We start from the raw sequence: 27,094 nt of genomic DNA on the forward strand, positions 1-27,094 counted from the left end.
AATCCTAAACAAAAACTCAGAACATCACGAAAATTGGTGAGCATATGTGCCATAACATTCTAAATAAGCATGCAAAATTGTATGTAGATCGGATGATAGTTGGCGCTATAACTGTTAAAAAGCAATGGTAAATTGCCTGTATTGGCTGTAAATGGACTTTTCAATCTATTATTTCAGTGGTTAAAAGCTTTCTAAATAAATCTTAATGTCTTGAATGCTTAAATGCCTTAAAGGCCTTAAATGCTTGAACCCCGATAAATGCTGCTTGCAGCTTTAATTAGGGGTTCAAGCACGAAGTGCTGAAACCCTATTGTAATTGTACTGATTTTTATTATTAGGGGTTCAAGCACGAAGTGCTGAAACCCTATTGTAATTGTGCTGATTTTTATTATTTTTCTTCTGCCGTAAAACGCATCGTGCAGCCCAAACCGTAAGACCTGGAACCTTGAAACTTTGCCAAATGGTAGTATAAAAATCGAGGAGAGGTTATCAAATTATGACCTCGATTGGCCCATAGGTGGCGCTATAGCGACCAAAAGCGCGAAACTGCTCATAACTCCTAGACCATATGTCGTAGACTCAAGTGTCTTATATCATTGGAAAGCTGGAACCCTGAAGAACAAAACGTATATCTCCGATTTCATTTCCGGTATGCAAATTTTTCCGCCATTTTGAATTTTGTCAAAAACCTACTTTTGCGAACTAGTCCTAGGTTTTTCGTCCGATCGGAACCAAACCAGTGCAGAAATGTTCTCTGGAGTCTGAATATCAATAATTATCGAAAAAAAGTTGAAATTTCGATTCACGGTCGCTAGGGGGCGCAAAAATATTGTTGTGGGAGGAGCCTATTTTACTAAAAGGGCTATAACTCAAGATGTAAATGAGGTATCTTCACCAAACTCGGTCCACATGTGTAGGAGTTCAATCTTGGGTCACAGTAAAAAAATCGCGACGATTGAACACTAGGTGGCGCTATAACATGAAAAAAACTTGAAAAGGGCTATGACGACCTGACCGTTAGTCCGATTGACTTGAAAATTGGTATGCAGTGTCTTGGTCCAAGGTGCCATGTATGTCTTTGAGGACATTGGCATATCTCAAAAAACATGGCCGCCATCGGCCAATGAAATTTGAGCACCTATTAGACAAGGTTAACGGAGGCTGATCGGAACAAAACTCGGTAGGCATGTTCGACTCATGGTCCTAGAGGTCTGTAAGAATTTTGAAAGAAATCGGCCACTAGTTGGCGCTAACGAGTTTTACAGCTCCGTAATCACGTGGTGTTACAAATATCCACACAATATGCATATCATTTGATAGACCTTCTCATGGAGAACAACTTTGCCTCAAGAACCATTGCTGTCAATCAAACCGTTCATTAAATATTCGTAATTATGTTAAAAACCTACTTTTGCGAACTAGTCCTAGGTTTTTCGCCCGATCGGAACCAAACGAGTCTAAGACAATTCTATGGACTCTCTAGATAAATAATTATCAAAAAAAAGTTGAACTTTTGCATTTTTCGCATGGGTATATAGGGTTATAAAGAAAATGGGCGTGGCAAAATGCACTCAAAAGCCTATAAATCCTAAACGAAAAGACAGAACTTCACAAAAATTGATGCACATATTTGTCATAACATGCTAAAGGAGCCTGGAAATTTGTATAAAGATCGGACCAAAGGTAGCGCTATAACTGTTAAAACGCTTTAAAACCATATATTTCCTATGGTAAATTGCCTGTATTGGCTGTGAATGGTCTTTTCCTATGAAAAATTCCATAGGAAATAATTTGATCAAAATGAAATCATTTTCATATAATAATGTTCATGACTCTTAATAAGCATGAAACATTTCAGACAGATCAGACAAAATTTGCCTCTATAACAGTCAAAAAGGTAAAAATGATATAACATGTCATTAAGCCAATAAGTGGTATTTTACTGCCCCCTGCTGCCATTTCATCATACTGCTCCCTAATATTGTCATATAATTCATATTTAGACTTTATAAAATCATTATTTTAACATTTTCAATCATATTTTGTCAAAACTCATCTATTGGAGTATTACTTGACAATTGTGTCACACTGAGATATGGAAATGGACGAAAGTAAATGAATGAAATGAAACGAAAGTAAAACGGCATTTAAGCCACGCCCCCGAATACAAATTCACTAATAACTCGAAAACGGAAAGTTGTTGCACGTTCAAATTTTGATGGTAAGGTCCTCTCCAGGCTCTTGATCGAAACGTGTCGTCGCGGGCCTCCGTCGAGGGCTACTCGAGCACTATCTATGCTCTGAGTTTCAGAATTTTTCGCGTTCTGGTTAGCGAGATATAACTGAAAAACCAAATTCCCATTCATTCACTCATTCATTCAAACACTTCAATTGCTATAATACCACTTTTGTCCACTTGAGGGAGCAGCAGAATTGCACATTACCTTTTCATTAGCTTTCAGTATTGGGAAACAAACAAATGCTTTAAAAAGCAATCTTTTTATTATGATAGGGCTGTAGCTTTCGATTATTTTAGTAATCGAGTATTCTATTCAAGTAATCGGATAAAAAAAAATTGTGGTAAAAAAATAGATTCAAGTTAACAACAGCCTTTAAAATGACTTAAAATACAAATATATAATAACAAGCAACAATAATTGGTTCAAGTAAAGTATCAAAGTAAGTAATTATATTGGTTTTATTGAAGAACACTGTTAAAATATACCCATGTAAAATGAATTATATAAACTAATATAAACATAACTTTTGTACATAAATAACAAATGCCTGCAGAGGGTGCCAGCGGCCTGGTTGTTGTTACACTAAGCCTGGCATTATCAAATCCTTGTTTAATATTGTCCAAACAATTAATTCAAATGTCAACTTAACCTTCAATATTTGGCCACTTCTGTACGATAGAAATGCTACAGTCACTGTAATTTCTTGAACGAGAACATGTGCACATCAAAACATGCAAACTCAGAGCAAGATAACTTATATTTTGAAATCGCAATGTTTAAACTTTTATTTTGAAATCGCGATGAACAGCAGTTTGAGAAACCCAGATGTGCTCCACAAATGATAACAGTGCAACTATGAAACACAAACTGCGTCCGACTTGCGTTCCCATATTTGCACGTTATTGGAAACCTAAACAAACAGCACTGCAGAGACTGAGTTTGCTTGGAGCAGCGTTTACTGTGGATGGAGCTGAGGTAATTTTAACATGTAACGTTAGGCTAATCTGCACTCATGTAATTGAAGCGTCTTCTCTGTGAAAAAAACAAACAAACAAAAAACAGAGGATATATTTATTTAACTGAATCACAGCCTTTGTGATTTCACAATGGCACTATGCTATATTATGACTGTAAATGGTTTTAAATATCGCGTTGTCCTAGAAAACTGTAATTCTGCGGTTGTTGGATTCTCGTCTGTGGAATGCACCACTTTCGGTATTTTGCCAATTACTCGAGGGGTAAATTGCAATCAAGGATTTTTTTAAATCGAGTACTTTACTATAATCGAGGAATCGTTACAGCCCTATACTGGTAACATAGTTTTATATTATTAGATCACAAAGAAATGCCTATAGACAAATAAATATATTTTCTCAATAACATATCCAAAAAACATATTTGTGTGTGTGTGTGTGTGTGTGTGTGTGTGTGTGTAAGCATGCATTATTGAGTTAACATGGAAAAACTGGTTTGATTTAGTGCAGAAAACTGGTGCAAATCATTAAGTTTAAAGTGAAAGTGAGCCAATAAGTGGTTTTCTACTGGCTTCTGCTGGCCATTCTACTTATTAACTCTTCGGAGTCTTGGGCTATTTTGGCCGTTTTTGAGTACTTTTTACACAGCACAACATCACCTATATGAACAGACAATTAGTTTTTCACTTTGATGTACTTTATCAACATACTGGACCCAAAATCACACAAAAAACACAAAATCCGAATAGAAAAATTATAGTTTTTTACTACAAAAAACACAAACATGCTCAATGAAGCATTTTAAAAGGTTTAAAATGTTAACACAAGTTGTAAATGTCAACATATACAGGTACAATTCAGATATAATCAAGCTATATACAAAAAAAATATGATTTACAAAAAAAAGCAGGTGTAGCCATGGGCTTTTTTCTTTTTCTTTTTAGCTTTGCCACTTTTTAAAACAGTTCATGCACACAATTATACAGAGAGCTATATTTAAGGCCTTGCATTCCCAGAGTATGAGGGTTCCCAAATAGTGCAAATACAACATAAAAAAGGTAAAATTGAGATAAAATCAAACTATATACAGCAAAAAGCAGGTGTGGCAATAGGGTTTTTTTCTTTTCTTTTTTGCTTAGAAACTCTACAAAACACAATGTACAATTACACAGACAGCTACATTACAGGGCTTTCATGAGCTTGAGTAAGAGGTGTTCCTAAAAAGTGCAAATATACCATACAAAAGGTAAAATGAATACAAAATCAATATCAGGATCACTCTCGGTTTTCCAGGGCTCAGAGCTGTGGTGTGGCTGTCCTGACTTTGCTGGAGATCTTGATCTGGTTTGACTCTTCCTTCCACCCCATCTCTTTGTAGGCCTCTGTCTGCTTGTTGTCGAAGTGGTAGATGACCCAGGCTGCTCATCATCTCTGTACATGTCAAGACACACGCAAAAAGATTAAAGATTGTACATCAAAGTTCAAGATGCTCATTGGCACATATGTACAACAATTACAGTGAAGCAATCATTGGCAATGAAATTCTTGTTCACACAACCACACACACACACACACACACACACACACAGACAGACAGACACACACAGAAACACACACGCACAGACAGACAGACAGACAGACAGACAGACACACACACACACACACACACACACACACACAGACAGACATACAGACAGACAGAGACACACACACACACACACACAGATAATATAATATACAATAAGCTAAAAGTTTGTCTCACCCCTCGTTGTGAACCACAAAAGCCGAGTCGTCAATCTCATCATAGCCACTTTCTGATTCCGTCGATGAACTGTAAACAACATCGTCCAGTTGGTAGAACAAGTCGAGGGCTTGTTCAACCAAAAATTTTCCTTCCACAAAAAATACCTAAACTATCTACACTACTCCTAAACTACTCTCAAAATCTACTCAAACTCTTCCAAAAACTAGCAATAACATCTCTGTCTTTCTGTCTATTCCGTCAATATCCCGTCGGCGCCTTTCAATTTCGCTTCTTTGCACAGTTGGCTCCTCCTCCACTCCGTAAAATGTGCAGCATGAAGAGCAGAGTCAGCAGATTCACACATTTTTCTCCGTTTTGTTTTATGACAAAAACCGACGAAGTTATTGGAATAAATGCGACGCCTGTCGCATCCCATCGTGCGTTCTTTTACGAATGCGTCAATATTTTCAATATTTTTTTTATATAAAGTTTAAATGATCATATCTCCGTTTTTACTTGGTCTAGCAACACAAAACAAAAAGCAGAATAGAGTTTCAAGCCAGCACTTTCGACAGAAGTGGACGGCAGCGCTCGACGTGACTTTGTTTTTATAATTCAACGTCTTAAACCTGTCATGTGATTTGATCACGCCGGTGTGATCGGCGACTCGGAAGAGTTAATGAAGTCTTTTCACATGTGCTTTTGGATTCACTTGTATAACAATAACTATTATAACACAATCATATTTTGTCAGTGTTTATCACTTCATTTGCACTGACACTTCACATAATTGCTAGTAATGTGGTAAATCATGGTAAATCACGCTAGAAACATGGTAAGTCATAGTAAATAATAGTAGAATGTGGTGTATCAAGGTAGATCATGTAAGAATCCTGGTAAATAATTCTAGAACGTGGTATATCATGCTAGAACATGGTAAATCATGGTAAACTATGCTAGAACAGGGTAAATCATGGTAAACCATGATAAATCATGATGAACTATGTCAAATCATTTTAGAATGTGGTATATCATGATAAATCATGCTAGAACATGATCTTTTCCATCTATGATGTCAGTGGTTACATGCTTGCTAAATAAAACTTAATAACTTTTGATGCTTTTGTGCTTTAAGGCCTTAAAGGCCTTAATTGCTTGAACCCCGATAAATGCTGCTTGCAGCTTTAATTATTATTATTATTCTTCTGCCGTAAAACGCATCGTGCAGCCCAAACCGTAAGGGCTAGAGCATTGAAACTTTGCCAGATGGTAGTACAAAAATCGAGGAGAGGTTCAGAGATTATGACCCCGATTGGCCCATAGGTGGCGCTATAGCAACCAAAAGCGCGAAACTGCTCATAACTCCTAGACCGTATGTCGCAGACTCAAGTGTCTTATATCATTGGAAAGCTGGACGCCTGACGAACAAAACGTATATCTCCGATTTCATTTCCGTCATGATAGATTTTCACCAATTTTGAATTTTGTCGAAAATCTACTTTTGCGAACTAGTCCCTGGTTTTTTGCCCGATCGGAGCCAAACCAGTGCAGAAATGTTCTCTGGAGTCTGAAGATCAATAATTATCGAAAAAATGTTGAAATTTCGATTCATGGACGCTAGGGGGCGCAAAATAATCGTTGTGGGAGGAGCCTATTTTACTAAAATGGCTATAACTTAAAAAGTAAATAAGATAGCTTCACCAAACTCGGTACACATGTGTATGGGTTCATTCTGGGGTCACAGTAAAAAAATCGCGACGATTGAACACTAGGTGGCGCTATAACATGAAAAAAACATGAAAAGGGCTATAACCACCTGACCGTTAGTCCGATTGACTTGAAAATTGGTATGCAGTGTCTTGGTCCAAGGTGCCATGTATGTCTATGAGGACATTGGCGTATCTCAAAAAACATGGCCGCCATTGGCCAATGAAGTTGAGCACCTATTAGACAAGGTTAACGGAGGCCGATCGGAACGAAACTCGATGGGCATGTTCGACTCATGGCCCTAGAGCTCTGTAAGAATTTTGAAAGAAATCGGCCACTAGTTGGCGCTAACGAGTTTTTTGGCTCTGTAATCACGTGGTGTTACACTTATCGTCACAAAAAGCATATCATTTGATATATCTGCTCATGCTGAACAACTTTGCCTCAAGAACCATTTCTGTCAATCAAACCGTTCATTAAATATTCATGAATATGTCTAAAACCTACTTTTGCGAACTAGTCCTAGGTTTTTTGCCCGATCGGAACCAGACCAGTCTAGGACAATTCTCTGGACTCTCTAGATCAATAATTATCAAAAAAAAGTTGAACTTTTGCATTTGGATGGCTGTAATAGGATCATTTATAAAATGGGCATGGAAAAATACATTAAAAAGCCTATAAATCCTAAATAAAAACCCAGAACTTCACAAAAATTGGTGAACTTATGTGACATAACATCATTAACAAGCATGCAAAATTTCATGGAGATCGGACGATAGGTGGCGCTATAACTGTTAAAAATCTTTAAAACCATATATTTCCTATGGTAAACTGCCTGTATTGACTGTAAATGGTCTTTTCCATCTCTGAATATATAATTTTCATATCATAATGTTAAAAACTAGTGCAATACAATTCTCTGGACTCACTAGAACAATAATTGTCAGAAAAAGTTGAACTACTTCATTTGGATAGCTATAATAGGTTCACTTCAAAATGTGGCCTTTACCAAGTGTCCCCGAAAGCCTATATCTCTTTAATGAATGTTCAAACCTTCTTAAAAACAAGTCAGAACATGTGAAATATCACTCTGAACATGCATGAAAATTTTCAGACAGATCTGACAAAATTTGCCTCTATAACAGTTAAAAAGGTGAAAATGATATGAATATAATGACATATTAAGCCAAGAAGTGGTATTTTACTGCCCCCTGCTGTTTAAAATAGTCATGTTGTCATATTGTTCTATAATTTATATTTAGACTTTATAAAATCACTATTTTAACATTTACAATTACATTTAGTCAAAAATCCATCTGTTAAATTATTAGTATTGACAGTTTGATCACATCATATATTTCAAATGTCTGTATCTACAATATAATGTGTGTGTGTAGTCTTAGGTTTCTGAATAAATTCTGAATGATCTGATTAATAGCTTACAAAGACTTTGTGAAATGTTTATAGACCATTCAAATATATTTTCATAATGACATATCCCAATAGCATTGAAAAAACAACATTTGTCTTGTGTGTGTGTGTGTGTGTGTGTGTGTGTGTGTGTGTGTTAACATGCATTATGGATTTAAAATGGAAAAACTGGTTTGCTTTAGTGCAGAAAAATGGTGAAAATCAAGAAGTTTAAAGTGAAAGTGAGCCAATATGTGGTCTTCTACTGCCCTCTGCTGGCCATTCTACTTATTAATGTCTACCCACATATGCTTTTGCATTCATTAGACACTAAAAATCACTTATATAACAATAAAACACTAAAAAATCACTTATATAACAATTACTATTGTAGCACAATCATATTTTGTCAGAGTTTATCACTTCATTTTTACTGATACTTCACATAATTGCTAGCAATGTGGTAAATCATGGTTAAATCACACTAAAAACATGGTAAATCAATAAATGATACTAGAATGTGGTGTATCAAGGTAAATCATACTACAATCCTGGTACATCATTCTAGAACATAGTATATCATGGTACATCATGCTAGAACATGGTAAATCATGGTAAACTATGCTAGAACAGGGTAAATCATGGTAAGCCATGATAAATCATAATAAACTATGGTAAATCATGTTAGAATGTGGTATATCATGGTAAATCATGCTAGAACATGGTAAATCATGGTAAACTATGCTAGAACAGGGTAAATCATGGTAAACTATGATAAATCATGATAAACTATGGTAATCCATGCTAGAATCACAGTAAACAATGGTAAATCATACTAGAATGTAGTATATCATGGTAAATTATGCTAGAATATGGCAAATCATGCTAGAATCATAGTAAATAATACTAGAATGTGCTAAATTGTTGTGGGAGGAGCCTATTTTACTAAAATGGCTATAACTCAAGAAGTAAATGAGATATCTTCACCAAACTCAGTACACATGTGTATGGGTTCAATTTGAGGTCACAGTAAACAATTCTATGGAGATCGGACCATAGGTGGCGCTATAACTGTTAAAAAGCTTTAAAACCATATATATCCCATGGTAAACTGCCTGTATTGGCTGTAAATGGTCTTTTCCATCTATTATGTCCGTGGTTACATGCTTGCTAAATAAATCTTAACTTTTGATGCTTTTGTGCTTAAATGCTTAAAAGGCTTTAACTGCTTGAACCCCGATAAATGCTGCTTGCAGCTTTAATTATTATTATTATTATTATTATTTTCCCCTAAAACGCATCGTGCAGACCAAACCGTAAGAGCTGGAACCTTGAAACTTGGCCAAATGGTAGTCCTCAATTTGGGGAGAACCTATCAAAGTATGACCCCGATTGGCCCATAGGTGGCGCTATAGCAACCAAAAGTGCGAAACTGCTCATAACTACTAGACCGTATGACGTAGACTCAAGTGTCTTATATCATTGGAAAGCTGGACGCCTGACGAACAAAACGTATATCTCCGATTTCATTTCCGCCATGATAGATTTTCCGCCATTTTGAATTTTGTCAAAAACATACTTTTGCGAACTAGTCCTAGGTTTTTCGCCCGATCGGAACCAAACCAGTGCAGAAATGTTCTCTAGAGTCTGATTATCAAAAACTATCGAAAAAAAGTTGAAATTTCGACTCACGGACGGTAAGGCCGCCAAAACGTTCGTTGTGGGAGGGGCCTATTTTACTAAAATGGCTATAACTCCAGAAGTAAATGAGGTATCTTCACCAAACTTGGTACACATGTGTAAGAGGTCAATCTGAGGTCACAGTAAAAAAACCGCGGCAATTGGCCACATGGTGGCGCTATAACATGAAAAAAACATAAAACAGGCTATAACCACCTGACCATTAGTCCGATTGACTTGAAAATTGGCATGCAGTGTCTTGGTCCAAGGTGCCATGTATGTGTATGAGGACATTGGCGTATCTCGAAAAACATGGCCACCATCGGCCAATGAAGTTTGAGCACCTATTAGACAAGGTTAACGGAGGCCGATCGGAACGAAACTCGATGGGCATGTTCGACTCAAGGCCATAGAGGTCTGTAACAATTTTGAAAGAAATCGGCCACTAGTTGGCGCTAACGAGTTTTACAGCTCTGTAATCACGTGGTGTTACAAATATCCACACAATATGCATATCATTTGATAGATCTCCTCATCCTGAACAACTTTGCCTCAAGGACCATTGCTGTCAATCAAACCGTTCATTAAATATTTGCAAACATGTTAAAAACCTACTTTTGCGAACTAGTCCTAGGTTTTTCGCACGATTGGAACCAGACCAGTCTAGGACAATTCTCTGGACTCTCTAGATCAAAAACTATCAAAAAAAAGTTAAACTTTTGCATTTGGATGGCTGTAATAGGGTCATTTATAAAATGGGCGTAGCAAAATACACTAAAAAGCCTATAAATCCTAAATGAAAACTCAGAACCTCACAAAAATTGGTGAGCATATGTGACATAACATCATTAACAAGCATGCCAAATTTTATGGAGATCGGACCATAGGTGGCGCTATAACTGTTAAAAAGCTTTAAAACCATATATTTCCTATGGTACATTGCCTGTATTGGCTGTAAATGGTCTTTTCCATCTATTATGTCAGTGGTTACATGCTTGCTAAATAAAACCTGATAACTTTTGATGCTTTTGTGCTTAAAAACCCTTAAAGGCCTTAATAGCTTGAACCCCGATAAATGCTGCTTGCAGCTTTAATTTTTGTTGTTTTTTTTCTATTATTGTTGCTGTTGCTTTATTTGTACCCCTATATTAAAATAAAATAACATTACATTTATTTATATATATATATACAGTACTGTGTAAAAGTCTTAGGCATGTTAATACCCCCCCCCCCCCCCCAAAAAAATGGTTTTAAGTTATTTATATCTTTTCCTGTAGTGTGTCAGTAGGAAATATCAGTTTACATTTCCAAACATTCTTTTTGCCATTAATTGTATTAATCCAGTGAGATTTATGTATGCACAAGGAATCTGACAACAGCCGGTATGATCTGATCTCACCATCATCGAGTCCGTCTGTGATTACATGAAGAAACAGAAAAAACTGAGACAAACTAAATCCATAAAAAAACCTGCGGGAACGTCTCCAAGATGCTTGAAGAAACCTTCCTGCAAAACTACAGTACTGTGAAAAGTACTGGCATGTGTGTTAAAATGCTGTAAAGTGAGAATGCTTTCAAAAATAAAATCACAAATTGAATTTATTTATGATTTAACTTTATGATTTAACATGCACTGCGCTCCTCTCCACTCGGCGCTGGCAAACGCGTCCTCCAGCTGAGCAGTCGGCGTGGCTTTGGAAGGAGCCCAGAAGGGAGGGGGTGGGAGTGAATGGAATAAGTAGCTGTGTTTATTGCAGCCCTGAGAGGACTACAGACACTCGATTTTTATACTCTCTTTTTCAGAGTACTTACATTTTAATTATGTATTGGTATATAAAGACAGTTTAAACAAATTTGGGAAAAAGTTTTTTAGAAAAAACCTGCCTACCCTGCCTTTAACTAATTCAAATCAATATATGGTGTAACGACCCTTTGCGTTTAAAACGGCTTTTGTCCAGGTACACTTGTGCATAGTTTTTCAGGTAGCTTTGCAGGAAGGTTTCTTCAAGCATCTTGGAGATGTTCCCGCAGTTCTTCTGGATTTAGTCTGTCTCAGTTTTTTCTGTTTCTTCATGTAATCACAGACGGACTCGATGATGTTGAGATCAGATCATACCGGCTGTTGTCAGACTCCTTGTGCATACAGAAATCTCAATGGATTATTACAATTAATGGCAAAAAGAATGTTTGGAAATGTAAACTGATATTTCCTACTGACACACTACAGCAAAAGATATAAATAACTGACTTAAGGTGCCTGGGGGGGGGGGGGGGGGGGGTATTAACATGCCTAAGACTTTTGCACAGTACTGTATATATATATATATATATATATATATATATATATATACACACACACTCACACATACCTCGCTACTTGCCTGCTAGATGTTAATGTTGTATCTGCAGCGTTGTTACCTTGATTAAGTCTTCCAAGTCATCATACAGACATGAAGACTAATTCAGGTGGAACTAATCCAAATTACCCATTTCAAGAACTTGTTGATATTTTACCTCTGCTGCCTTACAGTCACAGAGCACAACTGTCACGCATTCCTAGAACCATTTTGTCACCAGTTTACACCACTAGTCCGGTGGTCAATCCAGTGGTTTGCTACTGATAGAGCAAAAATATCCTTCACCCTTTCATTATTCACTGGCAGAGCTCTACAATGGGCAGAATCCATATGGAATCAGGGTAGTCCCGTCACGCAGTTGTTGGATTAATTCTACACTCATTTCCATGAAGTTTTCGGATGGCCCGTAGGTGACACCACAGCAGCCAAAAGCTGCAGCTCCGAAAGGAACCCTGCTAGTCTGAGTACTTCATCCAATCCACAATTGGAAAATCACTGGGGAGAGGCAGCATCAAGCACTGTGTTAATCTCTTGCAACTTCTCACCTGTTCTGGGAGTACCTCCATCATTTTGTTTCTGGTCAACACTAATGACATCCTGGTATACTCCTGCAACAAGCCTGAACATCGCCACCATGTTCAAATAGTGCTCGACAAGCTGAGGGAATACCATCTTTTCCTCAAGGCTGAGAAGTGTTCGTCCCACCAGAGCTCCACCCAGTTCCCTATCATCCGGTCACTACGACGTACGCCATGGTGAACGACGAATAGGAATCTCGCTAGAGAGGCCAATCTACTTTGAGTGAAACTAAAACAAGCCAATACACATTGGCGTGCAATCATTTGCATCAGCTGCGCAGCCTCGCAGCGCAGGTATTTAACGAGCAGCTGGTGCGATTGCACTTCAGCTTTTTGCTTCGGAGCCAAGCACTTTGATGCGCTCTACAGAGAGTGTGACTTCAAAAGACAAGCCTTTTTTTGGATCTCTCCTTCCCGGTGCGGGCGTTACAGCACGGCAGCGCGAGCAGTCTTCTTTTCTTTCTCTCTTCTTTTTCTCTGTCTTTTTTGTTTTACATACTGAGCAAACAAAAAAGGCTGTTATAACAGCTGGTAAGGTGCGCCATCAGAGCACTCAAAAGCTGTTCTTACAGCTGGTAAGACCTGCCAGCAAGAGAGAGAGACAGTGCACAGACAGGTGAACATTCCTGTCTGTGTTCGCAGTGACTGTTCCCCTGCGTGTTTCAGCACCAGTGAGAGCAGTCCCTAAAAGAGCTTACACAGTAAAGAGAGCGTCTTTTTAAAGATGACTTTCTATCTGTGTGTTTCTGGATGCGGTCGTTACCTGGGCTCACGGGATGGTCACCAACGCTGCCTCGTGTGTCTGGGCATTAAACACGCTGAGGCAGCATTGGTGGATGAGTCATGTACCCATTGTGGGAAGATGACCATCGCGGAGCTGCGGTCGAGACTCACGTTCCTGCAAAGGGGCGGAGTCCCCGTGCCTCTGCCTCGATCCAATCCTCCTCAGAGGGTTGCTTCGGGCAGTGACATGGGTGACCTGAGGATCACGGTGAGCGCGTCTCCTTCGGGGAACCAACCCCCTAGGAGCCCTCGCCCCTCTCATGCTCCGCAGCCAGTTGAGCCCCCATTGGAGAAAGCTGGACCATCCTCGCGGTGTGTACCGGTTGTCTCCTTTGGGGCTCCCTGTGAGGATCAGATGTCGATCGCTGCATCGGAGGGTGGGTCAGACTTCTCCGCGGATGATGACTCGGCGCCGTTACCTCCTTCGGGTGTGTCAACGGTGCCTGAGACGGACCCGGAGATGATGGCCATGCTTTCCCGGGCCGCCAACGGGGTCGGGCTCGTGTGGAATCCTCCACCGTGTCCCGAACCCTCGAGGTTGGACGATTGGTATCTTGGGGTGGCGCGCGCTGGTTCTCAGCAACCCACCCCAGTGCCTTTCTTCCCGGAAGTGCATGAGGAGCTTACAGGGACGTGGACGGCACCTTTTACTGCCAGAAACCGTTCCGGTGGCTCCTCCTCCCTCACCACCCTTGATGGCGGGGCAGCTAAGGGATACACGCGTATCCCGCCAGTGGAACGGGCCGTTGCCATGCAACTGTGCCCTAACTCCACTTGGCGCGGAGAACCGTGTCTTCCTTCCCGGGCCTGTAAGTACTCGTCGGATCTAACCGGCAAGGCTTACAAGGCCTGTGGGGAAGCTGCCTCTGCCATGCACGCCATGGCGTTGCTGCAGGTTCATCAGGCCAAGGCACTGAAGAACCTGCACGAGGGTGGTCACGATCCCCAAGTTCTTCAGGAACTTCGTATCGCGACGGACCTAGCGCTTCGTGCGACGAAAGTGACTGCGCGGTCGGTGGGTCGTGCGATGTCCACCTTGGTGGTCCAGGAACGCCATCTCTGGCTGTGTCTGGCCGACATGAGGGAGACTGACAAGCTCCGGTTCCTTAACTCCCCTGTGTCCCAGACCGGCCTCTTCGGCGACGCGGTCGAGAACTTCGCCCAGCAGTTCTCGGCTGTACAAAAGCAGACTGAGGCCATCAGACATATCCTGCCGCGACGGCCAGCTGCTGCCCCCACCCCACCGCCTGCGGCCCCTCAGTCTGCTCGTCGCCGAGGGCGGCCTCCTGCGTCTGCCCCTGCTCCCGCGCCGCCGCAGCAGCCTCCATCTAAACGGCGCCGTGGAGCCAGTCGCAGGCGGGCCGCCCCGCCCGTCCAGGACCCCGCTAAGAAGGGCGGCAAAACCAGGAACAAGCGGCCCTAGGACGGGCGACCCAGAGATGGCAGGGACTGCTCTCCAGGAGACGATGACCGCATCGTTCCATCCCCCGGAAGAGGGCCGGGTGGAAAATCCTTGTTTTCCTTTTGTTTTTGTTCTGCCGCTGGCCTCAAAACCAGCGGTACCCAAATTTTCAATAAAAGAGCAGTTTCTTCCATCTCTGGGTCCGAAGAGGGCCCGGAGAGCAGTGGGGGGAGAGAATCCTCACCACTCTCATCCGCCTCCTCTATCGCCAGCAGGCAGCAGTGTGCAGTTCGAGAACGCAACCAAGCCGTCTCCTGCACCTCCAGCCTCGTGGAACCAGGTAAGTGTTGCACAGCACACTCAGACTCCGCTATGGGCCGCCTCCCAGAGAGAGCCTCCCGAGCCGAACCCCTGTGTTCCACCTCGCTGCCCCACTCCGGGTACGCCTACGGTCCCTTTAGTCCCGCTTGTACGGTCTCTGCGAGCCTGGCTAGCGCTCCCCAGTCCGTCTCGCTGGCTCATTCGGACCATCAGGCTCGGCTATGCGATTCAGTTCGCCCGGTGTCCCCCCAAGTTTCGGGCCATCCACTCCACTACAGTGAGAGCAGCCGATGCCCATGTCTTGCGCGCGGAGATCGCAGTCCTACTGGCGAAGGACGCGATAGAGCCGGTCCCTCCAGCCGATATGAGGTCAGGGCACTACAGTCCCTACTTCATTGTACCCAAGAAAGGTGGTGGGTTACGACCGATCTTGGACCTGCGAGTTTTGAATCGGAGCCTTCACAAGCTACCGTTCAAAATGCTCATGCAGAAACGCATTTTCGAATGCATCCGTCCCCAAGATTGGTTTGCAGCGATCGACCTGAAGGACGCGTACTTTCATGTCTCGATTCTTCCTCGACACAGGCCGTTTCTGCGTTTTGCGTTCGAGGGTCAAGCATATCAGTACAAGGTCCTGCCCTTCGGGCTGGCCCTGTCTCCCCGTGTCTTCACGAAAGTCACGGAGGGGGCCCTTGTTCCCATGAGAGAACAGGGCGTTCGCAGCACACTCTCGAGATCAGTTATGCGAACACATGGACCTCGTGCTCAGGCACCTCAGCCAGCTGGGCCTTCAGGTCAACTGGGAAAAGAGCAAACTCTCCCCCGTGCAGAGGATCTCTTTTCTCGGAGTTGGATTCGGTCGCACAGACAGCGCGCCTCACAGAGCAACGCGCTCAGTCGGTGCTGAACTGCTTGAACACATTCAAAGGCAGGACGGCGGTCCCACTGAAATTCTTTCAGAGGCTCCTGGGGCATATGGCAGCGGCAGCAGCGGTAACTCCGCTCGGGCTGCTCCATATGAGACCGCTTCAGCACTGGCTTCACGGCCGAGTCCCGAGATGGGCGTGGCATCACGGCACTCACCGGGTGGCAATCACACCAGAGTGCCGCCAGACCTTCAGTCCGTGGTCAGACCCCTCGTTCCTTCGGGCAGGAGTCCCCTTGGAACAGGTGTCCAGACATGCTGTGGTGTTCACAGATGCCTCTGCCACGGGCTGGGGTGCCACATACAACGGGCATGCAGTGTCAGGGGTGTGGACGGACCCTCAACTGCATTGGCACATCAACTGCCTCGAGTTGCTTGCAGTACGTCTCGCTCGGAGCCGCTTAAAAAGGCCGCTTCAGGGCAGAGACGTGCTGGTCCGTACAGACAACACTGCGACCGTTGCGTACATCAACCGTCAAGGTGGTCTACGCTCCCGTCGTATGTCGCAACTCGCCCGCCATCTCCTCCTTTGGAGTCAGAAGCATCTGAGGTCGCTTCGAGCCATGTATGTCCCCGGTGTGCTCAACCGTGTGGCCGACGAGCTATCACGAGCTGTGCTCCCGGGAGAATGGCGACTCCACCCCCAGGCGGTTCAGCTGATCTGGAGAGAGTTCGGAGAGGCTCAGGTAGACCTGTTTGCCTCATCGGAGACCTCCCATTGCCGGTTGTTTTACTCCCTGACCGAGGGGACACTCGGCACGGATTCACTGGCACACAGCTGGCCCCGGGGCCTCCGCAAATATGCATTTCCCCCAGTGAGCCTACTTGCACAGACCTTGTGCAAAGTCAGGGAGGACGAGGAGCAGGTCCTTCTGGTGGCTCCCTATTGGCCCACCCGGACTTGGTTCCCAGAACTCATGCTCCTCGTGACAGTCTCTCCCTGGCCCATTCCTCTGAGGAAGGATCTTCTGACTCAGAGACGGGGCACCCTATGGCACCCGCATCCAGACCTCTGGAAACTCCATGTCTGGTCCCTGGACGGGACGCGGAGGTTCTAGGTGACTTACCCCCAGAGGTACTTAACACCATCACTTCTGCGCGAGCGCGGTCTACAAGACATGCGTACGCCTTGAAGTGGAACCTGTTCGTCGAGTGGTGTTCCTCTCGCGGAGAGGACCCCCGAAGATGTTCGATAGGGTCAGTGCTTTCCTTCTTGCAAGCAAGGGTTGGAGCGAAGGCTGTCTCCCTCCACCCTTAAAGTACATGCTGCTGCTATTTCAGCATATCATGACCACATAGATGGCAAAACAGTTGGAAAGCACGACCTGGTCGTCGGGTTCCTTAGGGGGGCGAGACGATTAAATCCTCCTCGTCCCCCCTCCATACCCTCTTGGGACCTTTCCCTGGTGCTCCGAGCACTTCAGGATGCTCCCTTTGAGCCTTTGCAGTCAGCAGACTTAAAGCTTCTCTCCTTGAAGACTTTGCTGCTGATTGCACTGACCTCGATCAAGAGGGTAGGGGACCTGCAAGCATTTTCGGTCGACGAATCATGCCTAGAGTTCGGGCCGGGTGACAACCATGTTGTACTGAGACCCCGGCCTGGCTATGTGCCCAAGGTTCCTACCACTCCCTTTAGAGATCAGGTAGTGAACCTACAAGCGCTGCCCCTGGAGGAGGCAGACCCAGCCCTGGCTTTGCTCTGTCCCGTTCGCGCTCTGCGTATGTACGTGGACAGAACTCAAAGCGTCAGGACCTCAGACCAGCTCTTTGTCTGTTACGGAGGCCAGCAGAAGGGAAAGGCTGTCTCCAAGCAGAGGATGGCCCACTGGATAGTGGATGCCATCGCCTTGGCTTACCAAGCTCAACGAGAGGCGTTGCATCCCCTTGGGCGCTGGCACGTGGCTCCTCGCTAACAGATATCTGTAGAGCTGCGGGCTGGGCGACACCTAACACGTTCGCTAGATACTATAGCCTGCGTGTAGAGCCTGTGTCCTCCCGTGTTCTCGCCCTAAACAGGTAGAAGCACTGTGAGTACCGGTTCTGTCGGCTTGTTGCACCCTACTGTGCACCCTTATTGCTCCAGAGTCAAAACCTGTTGAGTCCTCCAAACACCCTCGGCCCGGACATGGCGGAGCGTCCGGTGCCAGGCCTTTATCTGCTGAATCCTTGAGAACCGGGTCTAGGCTGGGTCCCATATGTGTGACCCTACGGGGATTCCATATGTGTATATTCTCCACGGCTGCTCCTAAACGAAAGCCTGTGTCTTTCCCTTGGGCTAAGTCACCCATTATTCATATGCAGTACAACCCTCGGGTTAGTCCGTATGTTTATTCCCACATAACTCTCCTTATGAATGTGGCTCCCGCAGCGTTCCCCTCCCTCAGATCGGGCACGCTTTCCCAGTGTTATCCAATAATCTCACTGTATGGGTTATCACAGAACAACAGTGACGGATACTCTCGGTGTAAGCCCTCTCCTATCGTCCTTCCAGGTAAGAAGGTGTGGAGGCTTACACAGGGCGCTGGATGGGGTGCAGCAGCTGTGGCACTTTGGTAGGGATTCCTATTCGTCGTTCACCACGACGTACGTCGTAGTGACCGGACGATAGGGAACGTCTCGGTTACATATGGTAACCCTCGTTCCCTGAGGGAGGGAACGGAGACGTACGTCCCGTCGCCACATCTGCTGCTACCCGCCGGGGCGACCAGCTTTTCAGGCTTGGCTCCTCAGCAAAAAACTGAAGTGCAATCGCACCAGCTGCTCGTTAAATACCCGCGCTGCGAGGCTGCGCAGCTGATGCAAATGATTGCACGCCAATGTGTATTGGCTTGTTTTAGTTTCACTCGAAGTAGATTGGCCTCTCTAGCGAGATTCCTATTCGTTGTTCACCACGACGTACGTCTCCATTCCCTCCCTCAGGGAACGAGGGTTACCATATGTAACCGAGACGTTCCTCAGTTACATCATTAGTGCAGAAGGCATCAAGATAAACAAGGGAAAGGTGGAAGCGGTCAAATCCTGGCCAGAACCTATCATCATCAAAGAACTTCGGCATTTCCTTGGGTTTGCCAACTTCTACCAACAATTCATACAAAATTACAGCCAAATCACAGCTCCTCTGACTTCCCTCCTCAAGAACAAGCCCAAGTCTCTGTCCTGGTCACCCACGCCTCGAACAGTTGAAAAGACTTTCATTGTTGAGGTTGATGCCTTACCTTGGGCAAGGGTGCCACGATGAATCCACCACTAGTACCTTGCGTACAACCTTGGTACCCTCATGCTGAGTTTGGAAATGTGGTTAACATTTTCTAACACATCACACTGGACTGGTTTGGATCGGGCTTTTTTGGATTGGTCTGGACGATCCTGAAGAAGAAGCAGTTTTGGGCCCCCTTTCTGTCCCTGTTGCCCCAGAGCCTCGTCCCATCATGACCGCCATTCCAGAGCTCTCTGCTAAGATGGCCGCCGCCACGCCAGAGCCCTCTGCCAAGATGGTCGCTGCCGCACCAGAGCCCTCGTTCAAGATGGCTGCTGCTCTTGGGTTGCATATGCCCAAGCTGCCGGCTCTGCCCTGGTCTCCCGAGCTACTGGCTGCTACATGGTCTCCCGAGCTGCCGGCTCCGCCCTGGTCTCCCGAGCTACTGGCTGTTACATGGTCTCCCGAGCTGCCGGCTCCACCCTGGTCCCCTGAACTGCAGGTTCCACCCTTGTCTCCTGAACTGCCAGCTCCATCCTGGTCACCTGCACGTCCGGCATTGCCCTGGAGTCTGCACCCACCTGCTTACACTCTAGTGTAGACTCCAGGGCGCCCTCCCCACCTTCCCGGTTGGATCATCTACGGCGTGCATACCGGGAGGGGGGAGTAAAGTTACCGGTCTGCCAGGTTCCTTCAGTTTCCGATCACAATACACTGCCTATCACAACGCACTCCCTCTCCTGGGCACTAATCACACACACACACCTGTACCTCATCATCACCCTTATCACCTCCACTCTATAAGCACACACTTCACCCCAGTTCTTGATCTTGTTTCCATACGAGGTGGACACTTCCCCAGTGATTCTGCAGTGCCTCACCCCGTGTGTCTCCAGGAATCCTTCTCCAGCATCAAATCCAACCCATTGTCCATCTCTTCATCCACCAGTCATCACTTCCCCCATTCTGCTGTCAATAAACACCCTGTTCACTTCCATCTTTCTTGTCTGTGTCTACTTTCATAACAACTATATACAGACATTATACAACAGCGAAATTGCATGCATAAGTTTCAGAAAATTGCTTCAGAAAACATCATCACCAAAACATGGCATGGATCAGAGTCCTGCACGCGGGCGGGTACCCGCGACGGGCGACCCACTAATATTTGATTTAACAGGTGGAATGTTTACGTCTCGGTGAAGGTGCGGGTCGGTTGCACGGGCGGACTGCGGGTCCAGTAGCCAAGACTATTTCAACTCAATTTGGTGCATTTGAGAGCTGCTTTCAAATGGTCCCATGCTTATTTGTGTTCACGCTCTGTCTGAAGACTGTTAAAGGCTTCTTACTGCACGGTTTGCAGTGCTGAGCATTGCAGTCAATCACGCTGCATCTGATTGAAAGCTATAGAGATTATATTAAAGGGAGCGCGCTTTGCTCGCTTATATATAATATATATATATTACATATAATTTTTCTTTTTCTTTTACATACTGTATAACCTCCCTTTAGCAGGATGTGGTCTCTGCAGTGTTCTTATTTTCCTGGGTTGGAAAAATAACACTTTCCCCAGTGCAAAAAGCTTCTGGTCTGCATAGCTTTGTGTTTTATCTTTCATTAAAGGGGGGGTGAAATGCTCATTTTCACTCAATCTCCTGTTAATCTTGAGTACCTATAGAGTAGTATTGCATCCTTCATATCTCCAAAAAGTCTTTAGTTTTATTATATTTATAAAAGAAAGATAGGCTGTACCAAGTCTTTCCGGAAAAAACCGAGCGTCTAGAGGCGGGCCGTGTGGGCAAAGCCAGAGCCATAGAGAGAATCCGTCGATCTGGGCTTTGTTTATAAAACATTCATCGTCGAAATGCAGGGAACAAACAGTCTACACAACTCGTTTTTGCCCCGGAAAAACAATCTGCATCCACTGTTCCTAACGCTGGGTTCTTTGGGAACACTATGCAGCGCTGCCGATGATTTCCTGTTGAAGCGCGTTGATGTGCGCGGTCTCGCTCTACTCTGGTCGACGTGTGCGCGGGCGAGCTTTTCCAGGAGAAATGCTCATATAAGGAGTTCCACTCTGGTCTACGTCATTAGATCCACGGTCGAAAAAAAAACAGCCGAAACTTGTACCAACCCGGAAGTAAGATGGTAATTCAGCAACTTGGTGCGTTGGAAAATTTACAATATGGGCGTTGTGCACTGTTATTAGGCACTCTTAACACAGTTCAACTGGTTGTGGGGTTTAGTGAACAAACCCCTATTGTCACTACATCGACACAATGTTGAGTGAGTGACAGATACGTCTTCATTACTGTTGTTACTGTACCTCTGCTCCCTGATGGAGGGAAAGAGACATTGTGTCCCTGCTGTCACAACACTGAACTACCCGCTGAATTTATAACTGTAGGTCCCGAGGAGTGTCATGCAAATTCCACTCGCCAATTCTCATTGGCCTTTTCTGAAGCATTAGAGGTGATTGGGGCTCCCAAAGGCGACCCCTAGTGTCACTAAATCAACACAATGTCTCATTCCCTCCATCAGGGACCGGAGGTTGCAACAGTAAAAAGGCTGAACAGGGTTTGTGTACCTGACATGAGTCCTTGCCTCCTTCCAGTAGACCAGCACAGATCATGTTGTCTGTTATAGTTCCAACTCCATAGAGACAGTTGCACTGTCTATTACCAATTATAGTAACCTCCACTTCCTGAAGAACATTTGGGGATGGGAAGGACACTGTAGGAAAAACATGAGAAGGTATTTACTCTATCCTGTTTTGAATTGGATTATGAAAGGCGTTTTGTGTTGAGTTTAATGTAGCTATGTGAAACAGGAATGAATTCTCACCTTCTTCACTAATGTCTCCCCATCCAGTGATCCAGCTGTCTGTGCCGTTGTTAAACACACTGTGATCAGCTGCTAGACACACGGGTCTGATGTAGTCAGTGAAGCTGACGGGAAATCTCAGTTTGAGCAGAGCAATATCATTGTCATTTGTAACATTGTTGTAACTAGGATGTTTGACGACTGCCATCACATCTCTGAACACTTCATCCTGGATCTGTCGCCCCAAAACCACACTTAAAGAAAAGATGGCATAACCGACGTAGCTAAAGAAATAGACAGAGAAAGTGATCAAAAAGAGTTTTAACCCTGTAAAGCCTGACATATGAAATACAAGTCAGGTAAATATTTTTTTTGTGTGTGAAATGGAACGATTTATTGACCCTTTATATTAGACAAGATATATTTTTTTTTAAATCTAAAGAAAATAATGTACATGTGCATTTTTTTGTTCAGCATCATATTTTATACATCAGGCCTTTATGGCTCATATGCTATAGTGAGAACATGGAGCTCATAGGCTCAAAATGAGTAAAAATATGCAATTTGGAGCAGTTGCTGATAGTAGGATTAAATTCTGAGAGCTAATAATTTAAATCAATGAGAACTTTATTACAGTATAACAGAAATGCACATACATATCAGTTGTCACTCTATATCTCCCAATAATATGTCTTAAGATGACATTTAAATGCTTAAATTTATTATCAAAGCTCTGTAGTTTTTATTGTGATGGCAAATCATAAAATGCAAAGCAGAACAATGATGATTGAATGATTATTTATTTGACAAAGATAAACAAATGAACACTCCTCAAAAGCCTTTATTATAAAAATTAATCAAGTAAAACCAAGTAAACCTAAGTTGCTTCAGTCCAGTAAACACTTTCCATTTAAATTACTCAGAGTACAAAAGTTATTCTTACATTTACTTTACAAAAATCAGTAAAAGATTCACAGCAAAAAGACTCCGGCCTGAAAAGGGACATTTTTACAATTATATTAAAAGGTGTTTACTTGCTAAAAAAAGTCAGATTGCAGAAGGCATGTAGTAGATTGTGTGCAACAGATTTTTTTACCAAACATTTTTTTTAGTTCAAAGCGCTTTACACAGAAAATGAATAATCAGAAATAGAAATAAAAAAACAACAATTGTATTTAACCCCTATCTGGAGTGGAAGAAATGGAGAGTCAGGTTCACGATTTTACACAAGACATGCCCCTTTCTAGTGCCTCTTCAGTCAGAGCGGATCTACACGGATCTATCCGTCAGAGATTAGAAGCCTTAGAAATTTGTATATCAAATATGATTAAGTAGACTATCAGGGCTATTCAATTGGCGGGCCGGATTCAATAATTTCCATCGTTCCATTGTTCCATCGTCCGACTCCGGAGGGCACCCCAACCTCCCCCCTCCTTTTTTCCTGGTGGTGCGGCTAATTTGGTTAGATACGTGGCCGCAGTGGCACCTGCAGCTGAACAGCTATATGCTGTGTTATAACTATACAACCTGTGAAACGTTTTCCGTGCGAGTATTCCAGTTATTATATGTGTCCCATATTTCTGTCAACTGAACCAACGATACCAATCATTCGTAAATGTATCATTCTTTTAGTTTGATTCTTTCTTTTCAACACACTTGCATAATGGTCTGAAACGATTTGGATTTGTTCGGACCGCTCTGTCACTGAATCATCTGAAGCAGTTCATCGGTCAGTAACAACAAACAGAGAACAAATAACGCTGTTTTCAGTTGTTTCACTAGTTTAAACTGCACATCACGGCCCAGTGGATAACGGATAGCAAGCGTTTACTCCCGCTTGTTATCCGCTAACCATTATTAAACAGTGTTGCGACATCCAGTGGGAAGCGTTTCAATTTGACAGTTTGACAAACCACAAATCACTCAATGATTTAATTAGTTTTAAATTCCCAACAAGACTGAGGAAAACAGATCAAGATTCATCAAGTGTTAACTGCCAAGAACGAAGTTAGACTTTAAAATCCCCAAATCACCACCCTTACAAACATTTACCATGAATGCACTAATTATAGTAATTTACCATGGTTTGGGCAGCAATGTTGAATATTTATATTGAATACTATGTTATAGTCATTTATATTACATTAGATTTATTAGGTGGGTAGAGGAATATATAATTCTTTTTTTTTTATGAAATTTTTTGTTAAAGTGTGTGAATAGTTTTTACCTGTTTAGGCATTTTTTATACAGTGGTAGTGAATGAGTAGCCATGCATGGTTTTACCTGTGGTTACCAAGTCTCACTGTCAGAATATTTTCATTTAAGCCTATAATAATTCTAAATACAATAATTCTTACCAATAGCTATGAGCTTTTATAATTCATATATTTGTTCCAAGGAAAATAGTTGAACACAGCTGTAAACAAGTTTATTTATTATGGTCATATATATCTGCATACTGTTGGGTACCACATTTCCAAGTAAATACAACACCATTTTTAGTTTATTTAATGAAACTGTTATTTTTCAATAAATAATAAATAATGTTTCAATATATAAGCTAAACCCCCAAACCCCCCACTGTCCCACCTCAACTTTTCGATTTAATAATACAGCCCTCGAATGAAACTAATTGAATAGCCCTGGTATATAGGGTTAAATAAATTCCTCAATTCAAAGACAAACTACTAAAGCATATATGAAAGCTGAAGTATTTAGTTGAATGAGTTTACCTATCAACACAGTGGGCAGCGGTCAGCACCCACTGTTTGTTAATGAGAGAACCTCCACAGAAGTATCTGCCATCCAGAAAGAGGCTAGCCTGCCAAGGCCAGCGTCCATCTGAAGCGTTCTGACCTCCTTCTATCCAACTGCTGCTGTTGCTAAATGTGGTTCTCCCACACACCTGAGCACTGGGAGGATCATCTGAGGCTGCAAACACAAAAAACACCATGTTGTTTTACCCAAGAACTTCTCAAGCAACACTGCAGTAGACGGAGTCATTCACCTCATTTGATATTTGAAGGGGACCCATTTTAAATCCTGATTCAATGTGTACATTTAACGCGATTACTCTAGTACTCTAGTAAAATTCTCAAAAAAAGTATGATGAAAAAATTATCCTTCCAAACCTCATTTAAAATATAAATATTATTTAAAAGATAAATATTATTAATTCCTGAGATTGTGCTGCTGAATTAAAGCGGCCAAGCAAAAGGTCCTTTCACATAAGTCTGACTTTAAATGTATATGTAATAGAGGCCAGCTAGTAGTCACTGTGCGAATAAACCTCACTCCTCTGATCTCAATAGGTGCTCTAGCGAAAGATGTTAGAGGCTACAGTCTTTAGCCTCTGTGTTAAAGCGCCTGACTCTCACGCCAGAGAACCAGGTTCGAGGCCCGCACAGAGCGGGGTGAGTAGGACCCAGGTGGAGGGGTTACATATATAATAAATGTCTCAATTAAATGATAAAACTTAAGTTATTGATAAGTATATTAAGTGATTTAAAAGTCAATATTTTGACATTTTGGATGGAAAACCCCACCAACATGAATGATGTAAATACTAAAGATTCAAAACAGCGAGTTTTCAGCATCCTGGTATTTCACAGACAATAATCATTTAAATGCTTAAAGGTTAAAAAAATAAATAATTATTTCGTTTCGGAAGTTGCATTAAAAATTTAATATACATTGTGTTATAGATATATTATTTGCATAGTGATTTCAGGAAAAACAGAGGTATCAATTATTTTACAATATTTAACTAGAAACCAAATTGTCAATGTACCTTGAGTGTCTGTATCGTCACAAGATCCTGCAAAACAAAACAGAGGCAGATGTTACATATATACCTATACTCTGTTACACACACTATTTAAAGCAGGGTTGCCCAATCCTACTTCTTCCGATCGACTGTCCTGCACAGTTCATCTCCAACCCTAATCAAACACACCTGAAGCAACCAATAAAGGTCTTCAGGATCACCTGAAAATTAAAGGCAGGTGTATTTGATTAGGGTTGGAGATGAACTGTGCAGGACAGTTGATCGGCAGGAGCAGGATTGGGCACCCCTGATTTAAAGAAACAAGCAAATGCATATGTTATGAGACATCAATTATAAAATGAATTAAGCTACAGCGAATGACACATTTCATTAATACACATATATACCATTTCTTTCTGATGAATTGTCGACACGAAATACCCATCTACCCGTGACGTTGACATTGCTTGTGTATGCCAGGTTTGCAATGTTAGAATCAGGAATTAAAAAGAAATTAGTAGAGCAAATTGTGTCATAGCCGGACTGTTAATGAAGAAAACACAAAGAAAAAAAACTCCATTAAATCCAAAAATTTTTCACACTGCTGAATATCAATATTGACACATTTTCCACACTGCTTTACCTCTGCAGCGTAGGTAGAGGTGATATAATCATAATGCATGAGTGTAAATGACAGGTTTTTGCCAGACACCAAAACCACTTGGAAGGTCGACTCCTGGAAGAGACCGGGAATTCCTCATTAATACAAGCATCATTCTGGATATTCCATAAATTTCAGTTCAATGAAAATATTATGCAATAAAAGCACATTCTAATTGAGTATAAAACATACTGTCTCTCTCATTCCATAGTACGGTACTTTATCCCATGTAGCAATAAAAACCCATGAGGCAGAGAAGTTCAAGTTGGGATAATATTGGTTTATGTCTCTTGAAGCCCGATTCAAGAGATGACCATCTGTTACTTGTCGGTAAGAGATGGTTCCTTTCCCACTATTATCAATATCTGTCCACAGTGGAGCGATGATGTCTCTAGTCGAGCATGCAGGAAAAAAATCTGGATACCACTGGTAAAATGGCTCATCAAAGGTGAGGTCTCCGTTATTATTCACCTATAGGATCAAAATATGTTATCTGGATTTTCAAGTAACATCCTCTATGTGGTATA

At 42.7% G+C, this 27,094-nt stretch overlaps 1 protein-coding gene across 1 annotated transcript in view; it reads right to left on the minus strand.

Moving 5' to 3' along the window:
- LOC307147053 (uncharacterized protein) overlaps window positions 1-27,094 on the minus strand; it is a 130,402-nt gene that overhangs the window by 6,965 nt on the left and 96,343 nt on the right. Inside the window, exons 24-30 of the mRNA XM_079851503.1 lie at window positions 26,760-27,038; window positions 26,550-26,642; window positions 26,314-26,449; window positions 25,931-25,957; window positions 24,873-25,071; window positions 22,162-22,424; window positions 21,905-22,050 (exon numbers count right to left, since the gene is read on the minus strand). Coding sequence (XP_079707629.1) covers window positions 21,905-22,050; window positions 22,162-22,424; window positions 24,873-25,071; window positions 25,931-25,957; window positions 26,314-26,449; window positions 26,550-26,642; window positions 26,760-27,038 — 1,143 coding nt within the window. The remainder of the gene's footprint in view (window positions 1-21,904; window positions 22,051-22,161; window positions 22,425-24,872; window positions 25,072-25,930; window positions 25,958-26,313; window positions 26,450-26,549; window positions 26,643-26,759; window positions 27,039-27,094) is intronic.

The sequence above is a fragment of the Squalius cephalus genome, assembly GCF_949319135.1.
Source record: "Squalius cephalus genome assembly, chromosome: 19".
Lineage (NCBI taxonomy): Eukaryota > Metazoa > Chordata > Actinopteri > Cypriniformes > Leuciscidae > Squalius > Squalius cephalus.